We start from the raw sequence: 25,434 nt of genomic DNA on the forward strand, positions 1-25,434 counted from the left end.
GGCCCCCCCTTCCGACTGGCGCGCCCGGCCGCCTCCCCGCGGCGTGGCCCCAAGTCCTGGCTCAGAGCGCCCGGCCCCGCCGCCACGCTAGCCGGTGCCGGAGGTGGGAGCGCGCCCCCTGGCGGCGGCCGAGGGCTGAGGATGCCCGCGGAGGAGCCGGAGAGCCCTTCCCGCGCGCTGGTAGGGCGGGGCACAACTCTCCCGGCCTGCGGCCCCCGCCCCGCCCCACCTTCGCAGTCTCCACCCTCGAGGCCACGGAATCCGTGCACGTCATCTTTGTACCCCCAGTGCTTAGAAACACAGAAGTTACTTATTGGTGGGATTCATCCAGTTTGGAAAGAAAGCAAGACTCTCCATAGAAATTCTCCAATTTTCCAGAGCATGCTATCCATGGTTAAAATAGTGTATTTTGGGGGCCGGCTCCGTGGCCGAGTGGTAAAGTTTGCGCGCTCTGCTGCGGGGGCGCAGGGTTCGGATCCTGGGCGCTGACATGGCACTGCTCATCAGGCCACGTTGAGGCGGCGTCCCACATCCCACAACTGGAAGGACCGTGCAACTAAGATGTACAACTGTATACAGGGGGGGTTTGGGGAGATAAAAGCAGAAAAAAAAAATTGGCAAGAGTTGTTAGTCCAGGTGCCAATCTTAAAAAAAAAAAACCAAAAAACCCCTGTATATTGTATTTAGATAGGATGTGGGTGCTGGAAATGAAAATGTAGTATACACTGGGCGCTTTTTATGTGCTGGTCATTGAGCCTTAGCCCTTAATGAGAATTGAGAATCTTCAAAAACTTAATAAGTGCGTTATTACCCTTATGTATTACCCTAATTTTATAGATAAGGAGAAGGAGGCCTAGAGAGTTAAGTGACAGCCCAAGGATGAGAACTAGTAAGTCGTGGAACCAGAGTGCAAAAGTATTAGGTGCTTAACTAGGTTGTATTTTGAAACTGTATCTGATACATAATTCTTTTAGCTTTGAAATAATGGAAGAAACTACCGAGGGAGTGAAAATAACAGCATTGGGGAAATACTTGCCTCAAATATTCAAAAGGTTAATGCCTAACACATAAGGAGCTCTTTCAAATTTATTCAAGAAAACACAGACATACACAAGCTATGTACAGATGTACGAAATTATACTGACATTTGTCCTGGCACTTGGAAATGACCTTTTGCTCTAAAAGTGAAGCCAATATGAATTGTGTGGATGGATGATCCAGCCATTCATGAAAGTTTTGCGGGCCGATAAATATCCTATATAATGCCTTATAAGACATCTAAATCCAGTCAAGAAGAAGGATGTAGTCTCTGGAAGATGTGATACAGAAGCAAAGAAAATGTAATGCAGTTGTGTTGCAGAATGAAGTCGGTCTACAGAATCTAGAAAAGGAGAACCAAGGAAAAGCAATCAGGCAGTGTTTGTCCAGCATTGTCTAGTAGAAACCCAAACTCTGTAATAGAAATGTGCACTGTTTGGAGAAAGGGATAACATTGACCAAACTTGGCCCCACCTTAAGGGAAATATGCTTAAATACTAGCTAAGCCTCTGAGCTCTGATTCTATTCTCACCCAGCAACATTCCCATGGCGATTTCATACCAGATTCTGATAATGGGCAGAAGAGGTTTTGGTCAGATTTGAGTATCAGGGTCATTGAAAAGGTGTATCTCCTACTATAAATTAACAACTTGACATTGTGATTTATAAGTTAGTCTTTTGTGAATTGTTATTATGGCAGAGTATTATTGTATTTCCCAAGATAGCTGCAATAATATCTGCCATCCTGTTTGTTCTTCTGCAATGTGACCTTGATTCTCCTCCCCATGGAGCACTGGGGTCTGTGCCCCTTGCCTTGCTTCTGGGCCAAACTTGAAGTGACTTGCTTGTAACTAGTACAAAGCAGTGTAAGTGATGCATTTCTTATGTGAGGTGGGAAAGGCTCATATAGCTTCTACCTGGTTCTCTTGAAATATTCCCTCCTGAAGTCTTCAGGGGCAGTATAAACTGTTCGGGTGTCGTGAGGCCACCATGCTGTGAGGAGGCCCAAACTAACCCATGAGGAGATATCACATGAAGAGGCCCTGAGACTAAACAGAGTGATGCCAGGCCAGGTCCCAGCTGCATAACCACCTCTCACCCCTTGTCAGCTCCAGTCTGGATGACATCACATGAGAGAGCTTGAGTCAGAACCACTAAACCAAGGCCTTCAGGAATTCCCAATACACAGAAACTGTTGAGAGATTAAAAAAATACTCATTATTTCATGCCAATAGGTTTGGGGTGGTTTGTTGTGGAAGAGCAGTCTCTGAACAGTGGCGTCCCCTGCAGCTCCTAGGCAGCCAGAGGACTTTTTTTACTCATCTCCTATTTCCTTTCTTTATCATTTTAACACAGATCGTTGGTAAACCAATATATGGAAAAATATGCAATCTCACTAATAATCAAAGATATGCATGCTCAAGCATTATTAATGTACTATATCATACTTGTTAAATGAGAACATTTTAATCTTCAATGATTATACCCAATATGGCCATGTGGTGTCATCATTACATTTATCCATTACTAGTGGCATTTCACTTTTGGAATGAAGATATTGATATCTTTCCACCTCATACTCCCACTTCTGAGGACAAATTAAAGGAGAAAGAAGCTATTTGCACAAAGTTATTTATTGCAGTAATATTTATAAATTGCAAACAACACATATCTAACATTTGGAGAATGATTAATATGGAACGTATCCTGAGGGAATGTTATACAGCTATTAAATATCATAAATCCATATTGACACTGACATAAAATAAGTAAAAAAGTTGAATAATAGAATACGCATATACGATGATCAAAAATCTGAAAAATCAATGTCTGCAGATAGACTAGGAGACCAAATATAAAAAAACAAAATCAATCATTGTCTTAGGGTGGTAGGATTAGGGGTATAAACTTATAAACTTATTTTAAAATACAGCACTGTGTTTACAATGAAAATATTTTAAAGAACAAAAGTGATTATCTTTTGGGGCCGGCCCCGTTGCTGAGTGGTTGAGTTTGTGTGCTCCACTTCTGTGGCCCAGGGTTTTGCCGGTCCTGATCCTGGGCACAGAAAAGGCATTGCTTGTCAGGCCATGCTGAGGTGGCATCCCACATAGCACAACCAGAGGGACCAACAACTAGAATATACAACTACGTACTGGGGGGCTTTGAGGAGAAGGAAAAAAAAAAGAAGATTGGCAACAGATGTTAGCTCAGGTGCCAATCTTTAAAAAAAAGTGATTATCTTTTATTTCTATATAAATGTAACAATACAGACTAGTCACTCATCATTTCAAAGGGTGAGATTGGCAACAGGATGTACCAAGACAATAGGGGTGAATGTGAAATTTTTAAAACGCCTGTAGATGAGCTCATTTGACACCCACTCCAGTCCTTTTCTAGCTCAGCTAGAAAGTTGAAAACGACATTTTTCAGACTCCCTTGTAGTTCAGATTCTGCAGATGACCTACATTTCACTAAACAAAATTATTGTGGCAGGACTAGGAGGCAGCAGCCGCATGTGGGGGTCGGCTCTCCCCCTGCAAGCCCAGAGGCAGAGGAAAGTTACCTGTGTCCATTCCTCATATCATAGGGTCCTGGTGGTGACAGCAGCAGTGGTGGTGTCCCCTGGAACAGTCCCACAGTCTGGCCGCATGTTTCTCCTGGTGGCACTGCTGTGGCCACAGTGTTCCTGGGTGTGAGGTGTCCAAGTCTGGTTTTTTGGGTCTCCTAGAGGTTCAATGAACTACCTGATTCCCTTGAAACTAGGTAGTTTGTGTTTAAACCAACTAGAGTGGGTTCTGTTGTCCGTGACAAAGAAGTCTGTCAGAAACAACGATTACTACGTAAGTTTTTAAAATCAACCTTCTTAGATGTCCTGATACTAAGGGAAAAAAAAAATAGGTAGTGTAATTCACTATGTAGGAACATAAGGAGATTTCCTTCTCGCAGTTTAGAGTATCCTCCTACAGTCATCCCATGTGGGGAGGTGAGAGGACTGGGAGGCTCAAGAGCTCAGCCGTCTGAACAATGGAGTCCCAGATCCCAGCCTGTGTGGGAGCTCCGGCTACTGGTGCGATCCCACATTTGAGCAAGTTTTGCCGATGTGTGAGGTGGGGCCTCCTGGATCCCGATTATATCAGGGCCTATAGAGCCTCCTGAGCAAGAACCCACCCAACTACAGATAGTGGGCTTCAGGCACGCAAGCTGGGCCAGCAACAAAGCTCCCCTAGAGGGGAAGAACAATTCTGGTCCAGTTTGGTTGGTGTGAGCCAACTTAGATTTATGTCCGGCATGCGCCATGTAGTCATCTGAACTCCAGGGAGAACCAAAAGCTGTGAGGTTATAAAGGTGGAGGAAAGAGCAAATAAAACTCTCAAAGACATTCAGTCATCTATTCATCTATTCTTTGTTGTTGTTGTTGTTTTGGTGAGGAATATTGGCCCTGAGCTAACATCCGTGCCAGTCTTCCTCTGTTTTGTATGTGAGTTGCCTGTGACAGCATGGCTTGATGAGTGCTGTAGGTCTTGGCTTGGATCTGAACCCGTGAACCCCGGGCTGTTGAAGTGGAGCGTGCCAAACTTAACCACTATGCCATTGGGCTGCCCTATTCAATTTTTTTATTCATTCATCAAACACTAAATGAGACACGCTATATGAATGACATTCTAAGTGCAGCAGACAAGCAGGTCTTTGCCTTCAAGAAGCTTATGTAAGAAAAATGTTGAAGCAACAATTACCCACATATTAAAATTTCAATTATAATCAGTTCTCTGAAGACATATGGGGGTACCTATTCTAGTGGTGGGCCAGGAAGTCTTCCCAGGGGAAGGGACAAATCAATAGAGACTTAAAGGATGAATAGAAGCTGGTGGAGCAAAAAAGAAAAGAAAGCTTCCCAGGAGGCAGAGCAACCTGTGGAAAGGAGCTTTATGCACAGGAGAAACTGAGAGAAGACCAGTGTGAGGCTGGAGCCTGGCGAGTACGGGGCAAAACCATGAGATGAGGCTGGACAGGCAGACAGGACAAAGTTGTCCAGGATCTTGCAGACTCTGTGAAGGACTTGGATCTCAAGGCTAAGTGTGGTAGGAAGGTAACAAAGAAAATAAAGTAGGAAAGAGTCATTATCAGATTTGAATTTTAAACAGCTTTCTCTAACTACCATGTGGCCCCACACTAAGGGACACCACACATATTCTGCAGCTGTTGATGCGCCAAATCTGCCTATATGAGATTCATTCATGCCACAAATATTTATTTGGACGATACGTGCTACATTTGTGTTTTTCAAACTGTGGGTCAAGAGTCATCAGAGGATTGAGAAATCAATTTAGGGAATTGCTAGCAAATTTTAAACAATGAAATAAAACAGAAAAGAATACAAAGTGGAAATATCAGGGGGCATCACATATAAATAAGTGAAGGTATTATTTCTTTTCAAGTTTATTTTGTCCAATGAGTTAAGGCAAAAAATAATTGAGACCTGTGTTTTGAATATTAAATAATCTAACATGCTTAGCATGGTGCCTGGCGCATATTATATTTAGTGAGTATTTGGCTCAATAAGTAAGTGGCCTTGATGATGGGTACAGTCCTTCATGTCTTTAATATGTATGAGTTTTAAAAAAATAACGTGGGTTGGGTGGGCAGTTCTGCTCTGGGGTGACAAGGGATCTCTCAGTTTGCTGGTGGCTCTGCTGGTGTTGGTTGGTCTAGGATGGCTTCACTCACGTGTCTGGTGGGGCAGTGGGGATGGCCTGACAACACGTCTCTCATCATGCAGCAGGCTTCTACAGGTCCTTCACATGGAAGTGGTTGCAGTATATCCAAGAGAAGCACAAGAGGGGACGCCCCAAGGCATAACCACTTATCAAAGCGTCACTTGCATCAGCTTTACTAATATCTCATTGGCCAAAGCAAGTCGTGAGGACAAAGCCAGGTTAAGGGGTGGAGCTGCAAAGTCATATTACAAAGAAATGTGCAAATAAAGATGGGGAAAAAACTACAGCTATTTTTGCAAACTATCACATTCATTAATAGGAATTCTGGCACCAGCTGCTGAAAACAAACTTCTCATGCTACAAATGACGAATTACCTTAGGTTTTCCAGCAAATAGTATTCATATTCTCCCACAGTGTCACTGAAATAGGTTGAATTTGACTATCACAAGCTTTCAGAAGCTTCTTATGTCACAGAGATTTTTTTCTTAAGATGTATTTCTCAGAACATTGAAACATAAATTAACAAATTAAGATAATTTTCATACAGTATTTTATTCTATTATTCTATTATTTTTTAAATGTTTATTCTAATTACAAAGGTAATACATGGCCATTGCATAAATATTAGAAAACGTTGAAAATGCAAAGGAGAAATTAAATGGCTAATTCCTTTGAATGGCCACTGTTAATACTTTTGTGAAAATTCCTTCCAATATTTTCTGTTTATAAAAATATCAAATGGCATTTTTTAGACTTTTTCTCAGCCATGTGATGAACATTTTTTTCTAGTCAAAACGTTTCAATAATTTGAATTTTAATAGGCGATCCAAGGAATTTCCATTTTTATTTTTATAACCAATATTGTGACAGAGTAATATCAAAGTAATAAAGATTAATGGTATTGATGATTTTCATGAAATTCTCTTATCTTTAAGAAATGTAATAATTTAGAATTACATTTTGTAGCGGGAATGTAAGTTGATAGTGAAAAACAAGAAATTTAAAGCCTATGGTAAAATCTAGTGAAAAAAGCAAGAACAAAAGTGTTGGGGACTGACTGAGTTTTATACTTACGGTGAATCTGAAAGCAAAGATTAAAAAAAAGTTAAAAAAACTGGTATTATTACAGTTCAATTGTAAAGTTGAATATTTGCATACCAGGAAATCCACTTAAAGGTATACATTTAAGAGAGTATTTAGCACATGTGATCAGGAGACGTGTACAAGTAACTTCACAGCAGCACTGTTTTCACCTGGAAAAAATAAACACTTGGAAACTGTTCAAATGCCCCACGATCTCGATGATCTTGGTCTTCCGCCCCGTCTTCCTCTCCAAGGTAAGCATGTACTGGGCCAGCGCCACTCCCGCCATCGGGGCGCACACACTCGCGCTCGCCACCGCGCCCACCGTCGCCACGGCAGCCCGGCCCAAGGACTGGACCTCACGCTCGTCCCGGCCAAAAACGGCGACGCGTCTGCCTGCGGCGGTGTGTCTCCAAACCCCTGACGCCCCGCCCCCTCCGCGCGAGCCCCGCCCCCGCGGAAAGCCCCACCCACGAACGCCGAGGGGTGGGGACGGGAAGGAGCGGGAGGGGCGTGGCCTGCGTCCGCAGCGAAGGCAGCAGGCAGGTCTTCCTCACAGCCTGGGTCGGAGGAAGTGTCCCAGGGCAGCAAAGGGAATTGTATTAATTCTCTGTGTCTGGTACTGAGGACCAGGCATTGGTTCATTCCAGCCTCGCCCAGTCGAAATCTGATTCTAACCACGGCCCACTCAGAAAAAGTCCTCCACCTTCCTCCCTCCTCAGTCACTCTGGACTACAACCCCCAGAAGGCATCGGGGCTCAGCCATCTGACTTGCGCAGTAGTGTTCGTTGTAAAGTGCTATGACAACAGGGCGAAGATGGCTTGGAGTTAGGCGAGAGTGGGGAGGTGTCCCTTCCGCCGCTGCTGTCCTTTTTTTGCTACATCTCACTCACTGCCTTCTTCATCATTTCCTCCTCTTCGTGAGCAGCAGGACTTGCCGTGGTTCTCGCCTGCCTGGTCTGTTCCGAGGGATTGATGCCGTTTCCCCTGCTTATCTCCGGGAGTGACAGAGAAAGGATGCAGGGGAGCTCCTTAGGGGGATCGCTCCAACTCTGTGGAGCTGGTGGTGCTACCTGGTGAGGCTCTCTCTTTGCCCGGGACGTGGAACAAGTTGGAGCAGGAGAACTAGAGGGAGGAGTGAAGCTAAGGGTTGCTTTTCTCTGCACCCTCTCTTCTTGCTCTGGTCGTTCCAGCCCTGGGACCCTGGCAGGAATTCTTAAAGGGAAACCTGCGGAAAGAGCGTTCTTAGAAAGGTTGGTCTGGACCCACCTGCTTCGGCATCAGGTAAGAAACTGTGTCTGGAATTAAACATCGGATGCATTAATGCCCTTTCTGTGTTTTATTTTGTGGGCAAGATAGATCCTCTGATGCCATGTAATGGTTTTGGGGATATGAGGTGTTAGGTTTCTTAGGAAGAATGTTTGTATTAAAAACAAACAAAAAAACCAAAACAAAACAGCTACGAGCACAATGTGGATGAGATCTTCTGAACATTTTCGGGAAAGGGTGATAGAATTTTTGAAGATTCCATTTAGGAATGTCACGTGGTGCAGGAGCATCCTCCTCCTGTGACACTTCAATCGGTCTTGTGAGCAAATGGTCAAGGCAGTTCTCAGCCTATGACTGAAGTAGGATGCATGTACTAATACCCTCTAATTCCTTCTTGCAATAGGATTATTGCTGCTTCTCTCTTTGTATTGCCGACCACAGCAGTTTAGATGAACTGAGCTGATTTTATCAGCATCTCCCTTCCCCAATCAAGTCCTGCATTTGACTCCAATTTCCTGGAGAATTTCATAGTTTTTTGGCCATCTCACTTTTATTTTTAAAAAGACACCATAGCACACACATACACAACTTGAATATGTTGGGGGCGGGGACCGGGGGAACTATGAGTCCTAACTAAAGTCTGCTTGCATTCAGAAAGGGAGAGATTTTCTAACTTGTTAGAAATATGTAAAGATAATAATTGCTTAGGGTTTTTTTTTTGGGTAAATAGGCTGAACCATTATTTAGAAGAATTTTAAAAAAGAAACTTAAAAAATGTTGTAAATAGTTTACAAGTTATTTATTAGAGTTAAAGGAATTTTTCATTTTGTGTCATTATGTGTCGTTGTTGTCCTTAAATTATGACTACACACTTAGGTTTATGATACAACTTCTTGATGGAAACATTCATTGAAGGGAAAAAATTTAATATCTATAGTATATAGTAATTTTTCAAGGTTTACACGCTTTGATGTATGTAGCAAGTTTCATCCCTCAGAATAAAGACTTTCAAATATTTCTCAAAAATTATTGAAACACATGAAGTTATTATAAAACATTCCTGCTGATTAACAACATTTCAGTGAAAGATTACTATCAGTCTTTTGATTGTTCCATTTAAGCCTTTAGTTCAGAGGGTGAGGTTGGCATTTGTAACGTTGTCTTGCTCAGAACGCACTCCACCACCACCACGCCCACCACCACCACTACTATTCTTAATACTCCTGGATTACAACTGACATTTATCTGACATTTATTGAATGCTTCCTATGGGTTGGGCACTGGGCTAAGCAGTTGCATACTTTAGGCCATTTTATCCTCCTACCGCCCAGAACAATTGGAGACTAGAGTGTGAGGGACTTGTCTAAGGTCCCATTGCTGGAGTGTGGGGTCAGAAAGGCAACCCAGGTCTGTCTGACTCCCTCTCCTGTGCTCTTTTGCTTTTGTGTCTTTTATTGAAAATTCCAACACTGAGCCCTTATAATATTGTCTTCAAAAGCAACATTCTTCTAACTCTACATGCGTTTGTTATCTTTCTTGGACTGGAAGACCTGATTCCTACCTTACAAAATTTGAGGCAGCACTAGCATGACCTGGAGAAAGCTCAGCTCCAAGTATGAACAACCTCAGGGTCCTAGCCTCTTAATTCCAGAATCTCCCTTCTAACCCACATGTTCCTTCCACAGGATTCTGGGGTTATCATTGCCTCAGCCCTTCTTCTAGTCATCCTTCCAAATTGTAGGACTAGGCCAATGAGGTGTGAAAACATCCACATCTCAAATCAAACTAAATCTGAGTAAACTTAGTGGGGAAGATAGCATGTATGTAAGTAAGTATTAAAAACAAAAAAGAAAGTGTCAAGTGCTAAGTGCAGAAGAGAATTTCTGGGGCCTGGGGGATAAAGAGATTATCTCCTTTTTATTATTCTAATAAGGCATAAGAAATCAGTCTTTTGTGGCTATTTATAGGTATGCGCCTGTGAAAACCTTCACATTATTGTTTTCTAATCCTTTAAAAATTTACATGAATGTATGAAGTACTTTCCTGCAGTTTGAACTTGCAATGATTAGAATTAATCTTAACAGAATGGTAGCTTTTTAGCCTTTGTGGGGTGGCTGTACTTGTTTAGCGTTCTAGAGTAGACAGCCTGGTTTTGGTGCTACTTCCACCACTTGCTAGTTGTGACCACTTGGGCAGGCTTCTTAACCTCTCTGTATTCAGGGGTTCCGGAATAATAGTACCTAGGACTTACTTTGTAGTTCTGTTGTGAAGATTAAAATAGAATACTTGCAAAGCGCTTAGAACACTACCTGGGACTTAGTAAATGATTAGTAAAGGTTAGCTATTATTTTCATTTCTAGTGAAGGGAGATGATAGTCATTGAAAAACTGATTTTTGGTTGTTGCTTTTCATTTACTTAAGAACAGAGAATCAGTGAGGAGCTGGAAATCAACGTTGAACGAAGAGTGGATAAAATGCAAATTCTTGTTTTAATTCAAGACAGTTAACTAAACCAAATAAACTATCAACTAATACATATTTAATTTTTTGTTATTTGGAGTACTTTTTGTTTTTCTAACAGAAAAGCCAGGTTTCATAACGGAAAAATGCCCTATTACTATTGTTCCTTACCTTCCTTCTTCCTAACTTGCCAATAATTGAATCCCCACCAACTGCTTCTTTATGTCTTAAAGGCAAGGCCCATACATTTCTGAACTCGGAAAATGAATTAGCATTTTATTTAACTCTTAATTTATGGTTAATTTTTCTTTCTTTCCATGGGATGACGTGTCCTTCCAGGAGAAAGGGTAGAATTTATTTTGCTAACCTTCTGAATTTAATTTGCTAACTTACTCTTCTTCTGATAGAGTGTTAAATGTGGCCAAAATATAGGAGTGTCCTACTTAAAAAAAAGTGAAACTTTATTGTATTAATTTTTATTATGAGAAATTTTAAACATAAACAAAAGCATAAGGAATAAACAATGTCCCATGTATCCATCACCATTTATTCGTAAAAAAATAACAGCTTTATTGAAATATAATTCACATACAATTTACCCATTTAATGTATATGATTCAGTTATTTTTTGTATCTTCAGTCATATGCAACCATTCAGTTGCACCACAGTCAATTTTAGGATATTTTCATTACGCTTTATCTATAACTCTCCTTTCCTTTCTTCCCCACCAGACTTAAGCAACCACTAATTTTCTCTCTATCTCTATGGATTTGCCTATTCTGTACATTTTATATAAGTGGAATCATAAAATATGGGGTCCTTTGTGACTGGCTCCTTTCTCTGAGCATAGTGTTTTCAAGGTTCATCCATGTTGTAGCATATATCAGCACTTCATTACTTTTGATTGCTGAATAATATTCCATTTTGTGAATATGCCATGTTGCATTTATATATCCATCAGTTGATAGACATTTGGGTCATTTCCACCTTTTGGATATCATGAATAATGCTACTATAAAAATTCATGTGTAAGTTTTTATGTGGACATATGGTTTCATTTCTCTTGGCTAGATACCTTGGAGTGGAATTGCTGGATCATATGATCACTCTATGTTTGAGTGTTTGAGGAACTCCCACATCATTTTCCAAAGTGGTTGCACTATTTTACATTCCTATTGGCAGTGTATGAGAGTTCTGATTTCTCTGCATCTTTGCCAAAACTTGTTTCTATCTGATTTTTTTTTGCTGAGAAAGATTTGCCCTGAGCTACCATCTGTACCAATCTTCCTGTCCTTTATATGTGGGTCACCGCCACAGCATGGCTTGATGAGTGGTGTAGGTCTGGGCCTGGGATCTGAACCTGGGAACTCTGGGCTGCTGAAGTGGAATGTGCCGAACTTAACTACTATACCACCAGGCAGGCCTCTCTATCTGACTTTTTGATTCTAGCCATCATAGTGGGTGCAAAGTGGTATCTCATTGTAGTTTTCCAAAGTTGCTGCACCAGTTTGTATTCCTACCAGCAATGCATGAGGGTTCCACCCGAGGATGAGGTTCTCCACAGCCTTGCTAACACTTGTTATTGTCCATCTTTTGGATTATAGCAACCCTAGTGGGTAAGTGGTGGTACCTCATTGTGGGTTTGATTTGCATTTCCCTGGTGACTAATGATGCTGAGCATGTTTTCATGTGCTTATTGGCCATTTGTATATCTTACTTGGAGAAGTATGTATTCAGATCCTTTGCTCATTTTTAAATTATCTTTTTATTATTGAATCATAAGAGTTCTTTGTATATCACAGAATCAAGCCCCTTATCAGAGATATGATTTGCTAATATTTCCTCCCATTTACTGAGTCTTTTCACTTTCTCATTAGTGTCCTTTGAAGCATAAAAGTTTTACATTTTGATGAAGTCCACTTTATCTATTTTTTTCTTTTGTTACTCATGCTTTTGGTGTCAAATTTAATAATCCATTGCCAAATCTGAGGTCATGAAGGTTTACTCTTAAGTTTTCTCCTAAGAATTCTTCTAAGAATTTCTTATAAAAGCTTTATAGTTTTAGCTGTACATTAGCTTGCCAGTCCTGGTGGCCTGATGGTTAAGATTTGGTGCCCTCATGGCCCCAGCCCAGGTTCATTTCCTGATCAGGGAACCACACCGCCTGTCAATTGGCTGCAACTGCGTGTTACTGTGATGCTGAAAGCTATATCACTGGTATTTCAAATACTAGCAGGTCACCCATGGTGGACAGGTTTCAGTGGAGCTTCCAGACTAAGACAGACTAGGAAGAAGGACCTGGTCACCCACTTCTGAGAAAATTGGCCATGAAAACCCTATGAATAAGCAGTGGAGCATTGTCTTGATATAGCACCGGAAGGTGAGAGATGGTGCAAAAAAGACCGAGTAGGGTTCTACTCTTCTGTACACAGGGTCTGTAGGCTCAAAGGCACTAACAACAACAAATACATTAGCTTACAATTAGGTCTTTGATCTATTTTGAGTTAATTTTTTTTTTTTTAAAGATTGGCACCTGAGCTAACAACTGTTGTCGATCTTTTTTTTTCTGCTTTTTCTCCCCAAATCCCCCCAGTACATAGTTGTATATTTTAGTTGTGGATCCTTCTAGTTGTGGCATGTGGGACACCGCCTCAGCATGGCCTGACGAGCGATGTCATGTCTGCGCCCAGGATCCGAACCTGTGAAACCCTGGGCCGCCAAAGTGGAGCGCGTGAACCTAACCACTCGGCCACGGGGCCAGCCCCCAAGAATGTTTACATTTTTATGCAACCAATCTCCAAAACATTTCATCTTGCGAAACTGAAACTCTATACCTATTAAGCAAAAACTCCCCATTTGCTGCTTCCCTCAACCTTGGCAGCCACCATTCTACACTTTGTCTGTGAATTGATTACTCTAGGTATTTTATGTAAGTGGAATCATGCAGTATTTGCCTTTTTGTGACTGGCTTATTTCACGTGGCATAATGTCCTCAAGGTTCATCCATGTTGTAGCATGTGTCAGAGTTTCCTTCCTTTCAAAGGCTGATAATATTCTATTGTGTGCATATACCGCATTTTGTTTATCCACTCATCCAACAATGGACACTTGGGTTGCTTCTCCCTTTTGGCTGTTGTGAATACTGCTGCTATGAACATGGGTGTACAAATATCTATTTGAAAACTTGCTTTCAGTTCTTTTGGATATACCTAAAAGTGGAATTGCTGGATCGTATGGTAATTTCTCTTTTTAATTTTTGAGGAACCACCATAGTGTTTCCATAGTGGCTGCACCATCTTACATTCCCACCAACAGTGTACAAGGATTCCAGTTTCTCCACATCCTTGCCAACACTTGTTATTTTCTCTGGTTTTTGGTAGTAGCCATCCTAATGGGTGTGAGGTGATATCTCATTGTGGTTTAGATTTGCATTTCCCTAATGATCAGTGATGTTGAACATCATTTCATATGCTTCTTGGCCATTTGTATATGTTCTTTGGTGAAATGTCTATTCAAGTCCTTTGCCCATTAAAAAAATGTTTTTGATTGAATTGTATGAGTTCTTTTTTCTCTTTAAACTTTTATTTTTCTTATTCTTTTTATTTTATTTTTTTTATTTTTCCTTTTTCTTCACCAAACCCCCTTGTACATAGTTGTATATTTTTAGTTGTGGGTCCTTCTAGTTGTGGCATGTGGGACGCTGCCTCAGTGTGGCTTGATGAACGGTGCCATGTCCGTGCCCCAGATCCGAACCCATGAAACCCTGGGCTGCCAAAGTGGAGTGCACGAACTTAACCACTCGGCCACAGGGCCGGCCCCTGTATGAGTTCTTTATGTGTCCTGTATATTAACCCTTTATCAGATATATGATTTGCAAATATTTTCTCCGGTTTTCTAGGTTGCCTCTACTGTGTTCTTATTTAATCCTCACAACATCGTTCTTATCCTTATTTTATACATGAGGAAGCTGAAGTATAGAGAGGTTCAGTAACTTTTAGTAACCTCTGGTTGTCCCTGGTTTCACGGTTAGCATGTGGTGGAGCAGGGATTCATACTCGCATTGACTGCCTCTAGAGTCTGTGCTTTTCACCACCTCAGTATTCTCAGTTAATTTCTTGCCCAACTTGATGAAAACAAATGGCCTTGGTTTCTATGATTAGCCTATGTGGAAGGGCTACTTTAAGAAGCAAATTGATCTACATTTTAAAAAGTATAGTTGATCTTCATTATTTGCAGATCCCGTATTTGTGAGTTTGCCCACTTGATAAAATTTATTGGTAATCCCAAAATCAATACTCATGGTGCTTTCAGGGTCATTCACAGTCATGTGCTGAGTGGCAACAAATTTGAGTCACTTGACATGAACTTCCCAGCTGATGTCAAACACAGCGACCCTATGTCTTCATGTTTTAGCTCTCATGTTATGAACAAGTATCCTTTTCATGGATGTTTTCCACATCTCTGTGGTTTGGGTTTTTTTTTTTCTTTTTTTGATTTTGCTCTTTAAAATGGTCCCCAAATGTAATGCTGGAGTGCTGTCCTTGTTCCTAAATACAAGAAGGCTGAGGTGTACCTTATGGAGAAAATTCTTGTATTAGATAAGCTTAGTTCAAATATGAGTTATAGTGTTCTTGGTTGTTGGGTTCATTGTTAATGAATCAACAATATATTAAATAAAATATCTTTAAACTGAAACAGACCACAAACAAAGCCATATACTGGTTCGTTGATGAAAGTGTTGTAACTAGAGGCTCGCAGGAACCTAATCCTATATTCCCCCAGGAGCAATGGTTCAGTATTTGCTAATTCAGTGTTTGCTGTAACCTTATAGAATGTAACTTCTTTGAATAAGGAGAATTGACTGCATTTCCTGTCATTTAAATTGGTGTATCATGAAGGAAAGCACCATTTATGATAGCTAAATGAACTCTCATGGAATCCCAGGGTGTGTGATGTCTATGTTGTAATTCAAAAGGTCCATTGGGCTTTCACATCCACCATATCAGTAACTCAGTGGTGGGTATGGTTGGTGTATCCTCATTCTAGATAAGGAATCAAAGCACAAAGTTGTGTGGGTTGCCCAAAGACACACAGTTGGTATAAATGGACCTACCACTTGTTTTTCCTGATTCTTTTTTGGTATGAATTTCCCTCTTCCATTTTGCCTTTGTACATTTAGAGTGGAGAAAGGGAATAAATGCTTTTCAAGTATCTGTAATGTACCAGTTCTGGTGTTAGTCATTTGATGCATTTGATCTCATTTGCTCTTCTCAGCAACTCATTGTGACAGAAGATGCTGCAGCCTTTCTAATGACCAAACTGAAGGGAAATTAGGTATTTTGGTAAGGAATTATGTGCTAACTAGCGCTGCTAGAATTTGAATCTTGACTCTCCAAAGAATATGTTTTTTTGTTTCTTTGTACAGTTGTCTACTAAGTCTCCCAGAAGAGAGAATTGGCCCAAAATAGCTGCATCATTTCTCAGCCTCACTTTCCAATGGCATTGCAAAATGTCTGGTTAATGTTTCCACCCATTTGGATTTGTGGTTTCACATATGTCTATCAAATACAAAAAATTAAAGTTGAATATAGAAATATTTTTCTCAAAGTTGTCCAAATTTAATTTGCTATGCCTTAAGAGATAATTAATTCATTATTCATGGTGTGAAGTGGATTTTTATTATAAATAAATGCTTTCTTTTTAGAGTGAACGAAAATGTCTTTATTTAAAGCCCGTGATTGGTGGTCTACTGTTCTGGGAGAAAAAGAAGAATTTGATCAAGGCTGTTTGTGTTTGGCTGATGTTGACAATACTGGAAATGGACAAGGTAAGCAACTTATGACCTTGTATCTTGGAGCAAAGCTTTGCAGAGATGAAATAAAAATGACTTTTCTAATATGTACTTTATAGAACTTAAGCGAACTTTCATAATTATGCCCTAATTTTGAACATAGTTTTCCTTATAAGTAATATTAATGTAGCAGGCTGATAAATGTGGTTCTTGCTTCTGTTTTGTTGTTTGTGTTTTTCTGGTTTGTGTTGATCCTGTTATATTATTTGCTGGAACTTAGAAAAATATTATAAGGCATCATTTAATTTATTTGTTGCAAAATTAGGTTTCTTAGGGTAGACCTAGTAAAATATTTTGAATTTTGAAAAATTTTCTTATTTATTTATTTTTTTGGTCAGGAGAGATTGGCCCTGAGCTAACATCTGTTGCCAATCTTCCTGTTTTTTTTTTTCTCCCCAAAGCCTCTGTACATAGTTGTATATCCTAGATGTAAGTCCTTCTAGTTCCTCATGTGGGACGCTGCCACAGCATGGCTTGATGAGTGGTGCGTAGCTCGGTGATTAGGATCTGAACCGGTGAACCCTGGCCGCCAAAGTGGAGTGAGTGAACTTAACCACTTGGCCACAGGGCTGGCCCCCCCAATTTTCTTTTTTAGAAATTATTTGCAAGAAAACTTGTATTCTTTTAAAATTGAATCTGAAAGCCATTTATACCAGAATGGAGAAATTATGCTACCTCTATTTGTTGGTAGCAAACAACTATTAAATCATTGCTTTCATTTTCATAGTATGATACTAGAAACAACATTCTATCTTATTCTTATATTATTTGCTTCTCTTTGCATCTTCTTATTTTTTAAGTGGTCTTTAAAACATTTTAGTTTTTTTTTTTTGAGGAAGATTAGCCCTGAGCTAACTACTGCCAATCCTCCTCTTTTTGCTGAGGAAGACTGGCCCTGAGCTAACATCCAAGCCCATCTTCCTCTGCTTTATACATGGGATCCCTACCACAGCATGGCTTCTGCCAAGCAGTGCCGTGTCTGCACCCGGGATCCTAACCGGTGAACCCTCGGCCGCCGAGAAGTGGAACGTGTGAACTTAACCACTGCGCCACCGGACCGGCCCCACATTTTAGTTCTATATCATTTCTATTTGAAATTTGTATGTGGTTAGGATTTTTAGTCTTGAGCTTTTTTTTTTTTGGTAATCCAGATAGTCACTGGCCTCTTAAAAAGAAAACTTCTTATAATCATTCTGCTGTTCAGTATATATAAATATTGTCTCCTTACATTTTTCTTTATTCTGTTTCTCTTGCTTATAATGCAAACAGTAGAATCTGGGGGACAAGGTGAAAGGAGAAAATTATATTGGCAAAGAAGAGTGGGAGGCACTAAACTGTACTGAGCACCCACTAAATTGTTTCTATAGAAACTCTGGGCCCTGCCCCCCACTAATAGGAGATGGGAGAGCCTTCTATTCAGAGGGTGTCCTGAGAGGTTCCTCGAAGATTATCAACAGTGCTTCCTGCCCAACTGTGTGTTAAAACTTATGATTCCCCTATTATTTGGCAATATAGAAGAGTCATACCACAAAAATACCTGCTAGAGAGAATAATTTCAAACCCACTTCTGCCTAAACTACCTAAAGCTCAACTTGTTTGGAAACTATACTTACTGATTGTCTGAATAACATGCTGTTCACTCATCCTTTCTATTAGAGCTCCTCACTGGGGTGCCACGAGTGGGTTATCAATATGTGGAGATGTTGTTCCCCCTAATTTGTGGCCAGCTGTGAGCAGCTTCCCCTGTTTTCCCAAGCATACTACACAAAAATCATTCTATGTGCATGTCCCGCATAGAAAAAAACACTGATTATCATTTCTCAAAGCCTGGACCATGTGCATCATAATATCCTGGGGTGATTATGCTATATGAAGATTTTCTATCCCAGATATACAAGATCCTATAAGATCATGTTCTTTAGGGGCGGGGGATTTGAGGAGGGCTTAGGTATCTGCATTTTTGACAAGCTCCAAAGTTGAATGGTGGTACACTAAAGTTTAAAAATTTTTAGTGTTGATCTTATGGACTGGAAGGTTAATGAGAGCACTTTGCTCTGACATGCTCTGTTTGAGATCGAAATGACTAGTAGGCAGAATAGAGGTAGACATTTGGGAGTCAGCAGCATGCTGGTTGTGTATGAAGCCCTGAGAATGGATGAAAATACACAGGCAGAGAAGCTGGAATAAGAGGGAAAGAATCTTAGGACCATAAGCTGGAGAATTTGAGCATTAACGAGGGAGATTTGGGAAGGGTAGTCAGTAACAGCTTCTGAGAAGGGCAGCCAGAGAGGCAGGAGAACCAGTTGGGCTGGTACCTGGGAGGCAATGTTTAGTGACATGAAGACTGAGAAGTTTCCATGCCATTTAGCAGCAAGTGGTTCATTAGTGTCCTTGGTGAGGGTGGATGAGTGGGTACAATGGTAAGAAAATCTAGATTTGCAGTGTGTGAAGGAGTGGGTGGTGGGGAAGACTTAGTGTTTATGGCCCTTCAAGGAAATTTATCTGTGAAGGGAAGAAGGGAGGAAGATGACTGGGGACAATGAAGGGTAAAGAGAAGTAGGAAAAATTCAATATGTAGCGTAGAGGATATAATTGATAGAGCAGGGATACAGAGAAGACAGAGATGAGATCAGGTGCACAGATGGAAGGGTTAACGTTAAACAGGAATGAGAAATTTTTTTCACTGTAACAGAAGGCAAGAAGGTAAGAATGGATATAGATGAAGAGAAGTTTACAGGTCGGGTTGGGAAGATGAGACAGTAATGTCAGTTTACCCCTGCTTTCTTTGAGGTGATCAGAGAGTGAAAGGATGGGATTAGGCATCTTGAAATTGTTTTAGGCAAAGCCAACTGGATATATAGAAGAAGGATTCCTCGCTAATCTTGAGATCCCAGTTGAAATTAGACACCATGCATTTAAAGTGGTACCTGCTTTCCAGCTCTTCTCAATTCAAGATTCAGACTCTGAGAAAGAGTGGGAGTCGGGGTGAGAGAGAGAATCTGAATGGTCCTGCTTAGATTACATGCCAACCTGTGGCTGGAGGGAGAGCTTATTACAAGAATTGAAGTAGAAAACACCTGAGACCAACTGAGATATAGCTACGTTTATCTTTTAGCTACTCAGCATTTATACCAAACATGGGCAACCACCCCTAGTACAACTGCACATGCACGTGGTCTTACCTGTCTGCAGTGGGAGATAAGCATGTGCACCTACTGCTTCAGAGGCACTTTCAGGGAGCCCTGGCCCTTCGAGTCCAGGATCTCTGGGTGATATCCCTTTCTTGTCATTCAGTCATGGTCACGATCCAATATTCTGCTGCCTCTAGACTAAGTGGTACATACAGTCTGCGTTCACAAGCTGTATATAATAGTTGAGGAAAAGAAGAAGAGAAGGAAAAATTTTAGAAATTCAGTTGAAGGAGTAGGAAAAATTGTATAGTAATGTAAAGAAGTCATGTTGGGGGCTACCTTCCGCTTTTTTGCAGCTCGTCACCAGGCTGTGTAACTATGCTACTAAGCTTTTTTTTTCTCTATTTTCGCTAGCCTTCTGTCTGCTTAGGATTCTTGGTCTTCGTTGGAGGTGAAGGGACCAGAGAATAGTCTAGGGCTTCTTTCCTGAGGGATCTAGAACACTGATGCTTGCTTGAAGAAGATTGTAGTAGTTTCATTTACTACTGATCCAGACAGTACAGGGAAGCGCCCATAGAGATCCCTGGGTTTCACTCATACTTCTCTCAGTCCCATTCGGCCCTTAAGAGATGATGAGGTAGTCCTGCAGATTGCATCGTGGCAGTACCTGTAAGGGTATACTCCTGTCCCTGTCAGGTGAAAACAAACCATTTCTGTTGTCTCTGTTTTGGAAAGGAGAAAAATGTGTTACTAAGATCTAGAACTCTATTCAAGCAGATGGGTTCTATCAGTTGGCTCCAAGGAAAGACAAGATGTGGAATAACAGAAGAATTTGGAGTTACCCTTTAGGTTATACTGATCAGCTCTAACTCTGTAAGACTCACTAGACTGCAATATTGGAAAATTTGGTTATTAGACAGGGATGTGATAGGAATCATCACATATGCATTTTTAAGTCTTTTGGCCTTGAATTTTGGAAACCACCTCAGATCAGGCCTAGGTGGTATTGATTTTGATTTTCTCCCTGGTGGGGAGATAGAGTTCCATTGATTTCCAGACAGCCCTCCCAATGAAATATCCCTCACTGTATATGTTAGAGAACCAAATTGATATTCTACCATTTTCTACAGAAATACGTTTCCTTTTAAATTTTTTTTATCTTTTAAAGATTGGCACCTGAGCTAACACCTGTTGCCAATCTTTTTTTTTTCCTTCTTCTTCTCCCCAGACCCCCCCATACATAGTTGTGTATTCTAGTTGTAGGTCCTTCTGGTTGTGCTCTGTGGGACGCTGCCTCTGCATGGCTTGATGAGCGGTGCTGTGTCCGCACCCAGGATCTGAACCGGCGAAACCCTGGGCCGGCGAAGCGGAATGCATGAGCTTAACCACTTGGCCACAGGACCAGCCCCTACATTTCCTTTAAACTCTCAGAAACTGCGTGAGAAATCATAAGTTGGCTTTGCTTTCCCGCTGGGTGAATTAAGTTAAAAAATGCATTTATCACCCAGTCTCCATAACTGGCAGCAACAGTATCTTTCAGGGCTTCCAGAATTAGTAGTAACTCAGAGCCAATATTTAGTATCCTCACAAAGTTTGGGTATTTCCCTTTCCACAGTATACCTGTGTAAATGACTACCAGTCCTGCAGGGAAGGATCTGAGGAAAATTCATATGAGGCGTGTGTGGTGTTACAGCAATGTCTGTACACAGGCTTGTCTTTATTCAAGTGGCTCTGAGTCTGTAAATTGACTTAAGTGTGGGAATGGGTGAGATGCCGTGGCTGTCTAATATGGTAGCTTGAGTTAGTCGTCTTTTTCATAGACCTGGAATATTTTTGGTTATAGACTTCCAAAAATTCCTTAATGTGATAAACACATTATGGTACATTCTTACAATTGCGTACTGCTCAGTAATAAGAAAATAAGTGAGCCACTGGGAACAAAAAGGGCCTTAATGAGTTGCTTGTTCATTTTGTTCCTGGGAATCCCATATTAATTAATCATAGCTTGAAATCTGTGAAAGTTAGACTTTTAGTTGAGATCTGGTTACTATAATGGTCTTACTGTCTATTTTAATAATAATGCATACACATTTTGATTCTAGGGGTTAAATTGTCACCATGTGGACTTGGCCCTCCTGGCTTCCTTTTATCCCTGAGGATAGAGCTATGTTGCAGTTGAATCTTGGTTATTTAGTGAGTGAAAATGAGGATTAGGGCGTGACAGGATACACAGGAAGCTCAGTGGGGAGTGTTTTAGAAGTTTGAAGGCTTAAGTTCTTCTCCAAGCCTTCTAGACTTTGCCAGTAACCCCATTCTAACAGTATAATCCCACTGTTTCTGATCAATGTCTTTACTTTTATGCAAGAAACGGAGAGAGACTGTGAACTCATTCGTTACAGTAATTTAAAACCAATAGAATGAATCCCTGAATTAGATTCTTAGTGGTTAAGCCTTGCTGCTATAAGAGGTAATTCTCTCTGCAGAGTCCGAACACCCAGAATTTTATTCTTTACCCTGAGATGAAAATTTTGAGGTTTAAATCTATCATTCTCTTATTTTAAATTATTCATTGCCCTTAGAAAAAGCCATCTTACATATGACTTGGCATTCCTCCTTCCTGTTTAGTTGGCCTGTGGCAGCAGCTGTCCAGCCCACCAGAGTGTCATCTGCAATGGGCACAGGGTCCCGGATGCCTGAGGATGTTAACTTGATTAAACATTCTGTCACTGTGTACAATGCTCCTTAACCCCACTTAGAATGTGAACAGGAGTTGTACTACTTTGTGCTTCAGCTCAGCTCAAGAACCAATTTCTAAATATCCCTGTAGGAATTGATGCCCACAGTTTATTCTCTGGTGCCAATTTCTATATCAATTAATTTTTTTTTTTGCTACTAGGTACAGGAAACAGCTGTGATAAATGTAAATAAAAGAGAGATTGGAATAAGAGTGACATAGCTCTCCCAAATTTAGGAAGAGTTGAATTGGCCAAGCCTTAGTCGGGGACAGGAACCAGCATGGCTCCAGAGACCTTATAGACCTCCAGGGGGCTGCTATCAGATCACCTACCCCCAGATTCCTGATGACATGTGTGTCTATTCAGGATTGAAATTCCCAGGATAAGCCTCTCTTATGGAGTTATTATGAGGATTTAATGAGTTAGTACATATAAGCTACTTAGCCCATTGCCTGGCACATAATAAGGTCTCAATAAATATGTAGAACTCTCACTTTTAAGTAGATGGAAAAAAGTCAATGTACTATACTAATTCAGGGATTTCAAAAATGACCCCCAAAGTATTAGTTTCCTAGGGCTGCCATAACAAAGCACCACAAATTGGGAGCCTTAAATCAACAAATTTGTTCTTTCACAGTTCTGGAGGCTAGAAGTCCAAAATTAAGGTGTTAACAGGGCCATGCTCCCTCTGAAGCCTCTAGGATCCTTCTTTGCCTCTTCCAGCTTCTGGTAGTCCCAGGCTTGCTTTGGCTTGTAGATGTATCATGCCAGTTCATCATCGCGTGGTCATTTTCTCCTTGTCTGTCTCTCCCCTGTCTCCACTTTCTCTTCTTATAAGGATACTGATCGAGTCCTATCACACACCTGAGTGTGACCCCCATCTTAACTTGATTACATCTGCGAAGACCCTATTTCCAAATAAAGTCACAGATGGTGGGGGTTAGGACTTCAACATATCTTTGAGGGGGACACATTTCAACCCACAATACCTATCCTACCACTTCCCCCTCTTGTACCCAAGATTAGACATTGTTAGTCAGAGCACTCTATCTAGTGAGGCCTCAGAATCATTTGTAATACAGGTTTTCGACGTCCGCAGCCAGCTGTAGAGTTGGCACTCTTTGATGAAATGACTTTACAACTTTATACTAGTCCTCTGGTAAAAGGGCTTGCTTTGACTGAGTTACATTATGACTACTGATACCAAATCAAGGCTTAGGAAAAATTGTAGTATGTAAGTACATTTGAAAATTGGTGGCATAAAGCTATTTGTGAAAAGCTGTATGTTATTAAAATAAGTTCACCTTAATTACATCTTCTGTTGGCAGATTGGCCTCTGTATATGAAGTAAGACTGGATTTTTAAAATTTTTAGTTTTCTCTTTTAGACATTAGAAAGTTTATTTCCAAAGAAATTTTGTTGCTAATGTTTGTTTCTTCCTGTATCTTTTTAAAAAAATCTCTCTACAGATAAAATAATTGTAGGTAGCTTTATGGGATACCTAAGAATCTTTAACCCCCATCCTGTAAAAACAGGAGAGGGAACTCAAGCTGAAGATTTGCTTCTAGAAGTGCATCTCCGCGATCCAATACTGCAAGTGGAAGTAGGGAAGTTTGTTTCGTAAGTACAGCCTACTAATTCTGGTATTTTATTTTACTTGGCGTATGTCAGTCTGTTACTGTGTCACTTTTGTGGATTCTTCAAAGAAAAAAAGACTATTGGGAATTAAATATACTTTCTGGATATTGTCACCTAGATGTTCTTCATGTACTGAACATTTTTTTACATGGAAACTTGTACATTTAAGATAGAATAATTTAGGACTTTTTTTTTTTAAATAGTAATAGACCTAAGATGCCTGACGTATCATAAGCTTAAAGGAAAAGAGAGAAGCTTTTGAAAATAACCAAATAAAGAAATAGAAAGTATTCACTTATTTAAAGCGCTAATTGTCCAGGTTATATAAATGTCTGTTTAAATTATTAAACAAAGTAGCAGTTATGCTATTAGGTGCATAACTTTGAGGCTTTAAAACTACTTACTTATTTGGGGTAGAGAGGTCTTTAGTTTCTTAAAAGGAGCCAGCTCAACCCATACAGTAAGTCTTCCCCTTACAAGAACTTTGTTTCAAAGTGCTTTGCTTTTAAACCTAATTTATTTTAGAAGACCATTTATTAGTTTGCATCTTGTGTAATATGTCTGCTTTTTATTTACTGATGATAGTGCTGATTTTGTCTTATTTTCGTACATGAATTTTCTTGGAGTTAAATCTGTCTTTCTTAATCATTTATAAAAGTATCCATTGTGATAAGTTATGTAGGCAGAGGTGGTCTTGTTTTCCCCTAGCTCTTCTTTTTGAGCCTCCTTTTGCATTCTGAAGTCTGGGCGTGCCCTGAGCTCTGGATTTTGGCTGACTTCATTAGCTCATCAGAATTTATTGGCCCCAGGTTCCATTTATTCAGGGTCCTGACTCCTATTGAAAAACCTGAACAACCACTCTTGAGCATTAACTCTCTTCTAGTGATGTATTTCCTTTTGATGGGAAGCTGCTTCATGGATGTTAGAGGCCAGGGTGTGAGATGTGACTTGTAGCGCTGTGACTGGCTGGATCGGGGAAATTTTGTGACTGAGGTAGTTGGTAAATATCTACTCCATCTAATGCTGATGTTGATTAGGTGCCCATTGTGTACCTAGCACATATTAGACATGATGGATTTATAAAGTAAGGAAACAACAGGATTCTTGCCTCTAAAAAGCATTTTACCTTTTAATTTTTTTTATAAAGTGAAATGCTGTCACAATCATTCTGTACAGTAGTCTTAAGTGAAGCTCTCATCTGTGTAATCACTTTTTGCATGGGAGGAGGTTAACACTAATGAGTGGATACTGTACTGTATCAATTAACTAGTACCATCTCATTAATCTTATCTATAAGAAGTGTTCTCATTTAGAGATAAGGCAGCTAGCTAGAATTCAGAGCTTTAGGTCACACAGCCAGGATGAATTCAGAGCCAGGTCTGCCTGACTTTGTACTTTACTATCTTTCCATGACATCATGCTCTTTTCCTGTGGATGATGGAAAAATCATTTTGAGTGTTCAGGGCACATAGAAAAAAATTTTAAAGGCAATATTGATTATGTGATAGT

General features: G+C 40.4%; 1 protein-coding gene across 6 annotated transcripts in view; it reads left to right on the forward strand.

Annotated features, from left to right (window-relative positions):
* The first annotated feature begins 7,560 nt into the window (after positions 1-7,560).
* Positions 7,561-25,434, forward strand: part of BBS9 (Bardet-Biedl syndrome 9) — a 421,646-nt gene continuing 403,772 nt past the window's right edge. Inside the window, exons 1-4 of one of the 6 annotated variants that reach the window (XM_046670726.1) lie at positions 7,561-7,916; positions 8,034-8,124; positions 16,275-16,397; positions 23,757-23,907. In XM_046670726.1, the coding sequence (XP_046526682.1) occupies positions 16,286-16,397; positions 23,757-23,907 (263 nt within the window). In that variant the 5' untranslated portion in view covers positions 7,561-7,916; positions 8,034-8,124; positions 16,275-16,285. Of the gene's footprint in view, positions 8,125-16,274; positions 16,398-23,756; positions 23,908-25,434 lie in introns of all 6 variants that reach the window. The other 5 variants (XM_046670728.1, XM_046670725.1, XM_046670727.1 and 2 more) reach the window with 5 other exon arrangements.

The sequence above is a fragment of the Equus quagga genome, chromosome 8, assembly GCF_021613505.1.
Source record: "Equus quagga isolate Etosha38 chromosome 8, UCLA_HA_Equagga_1.0, whole genome shotgun sequence".
Classification (NCBI taxonomy): Eukaryota; Metazoa; Chordata; class Mammalia; order Perissodactyla; family Equidae; genus Equus; species Equus quagga.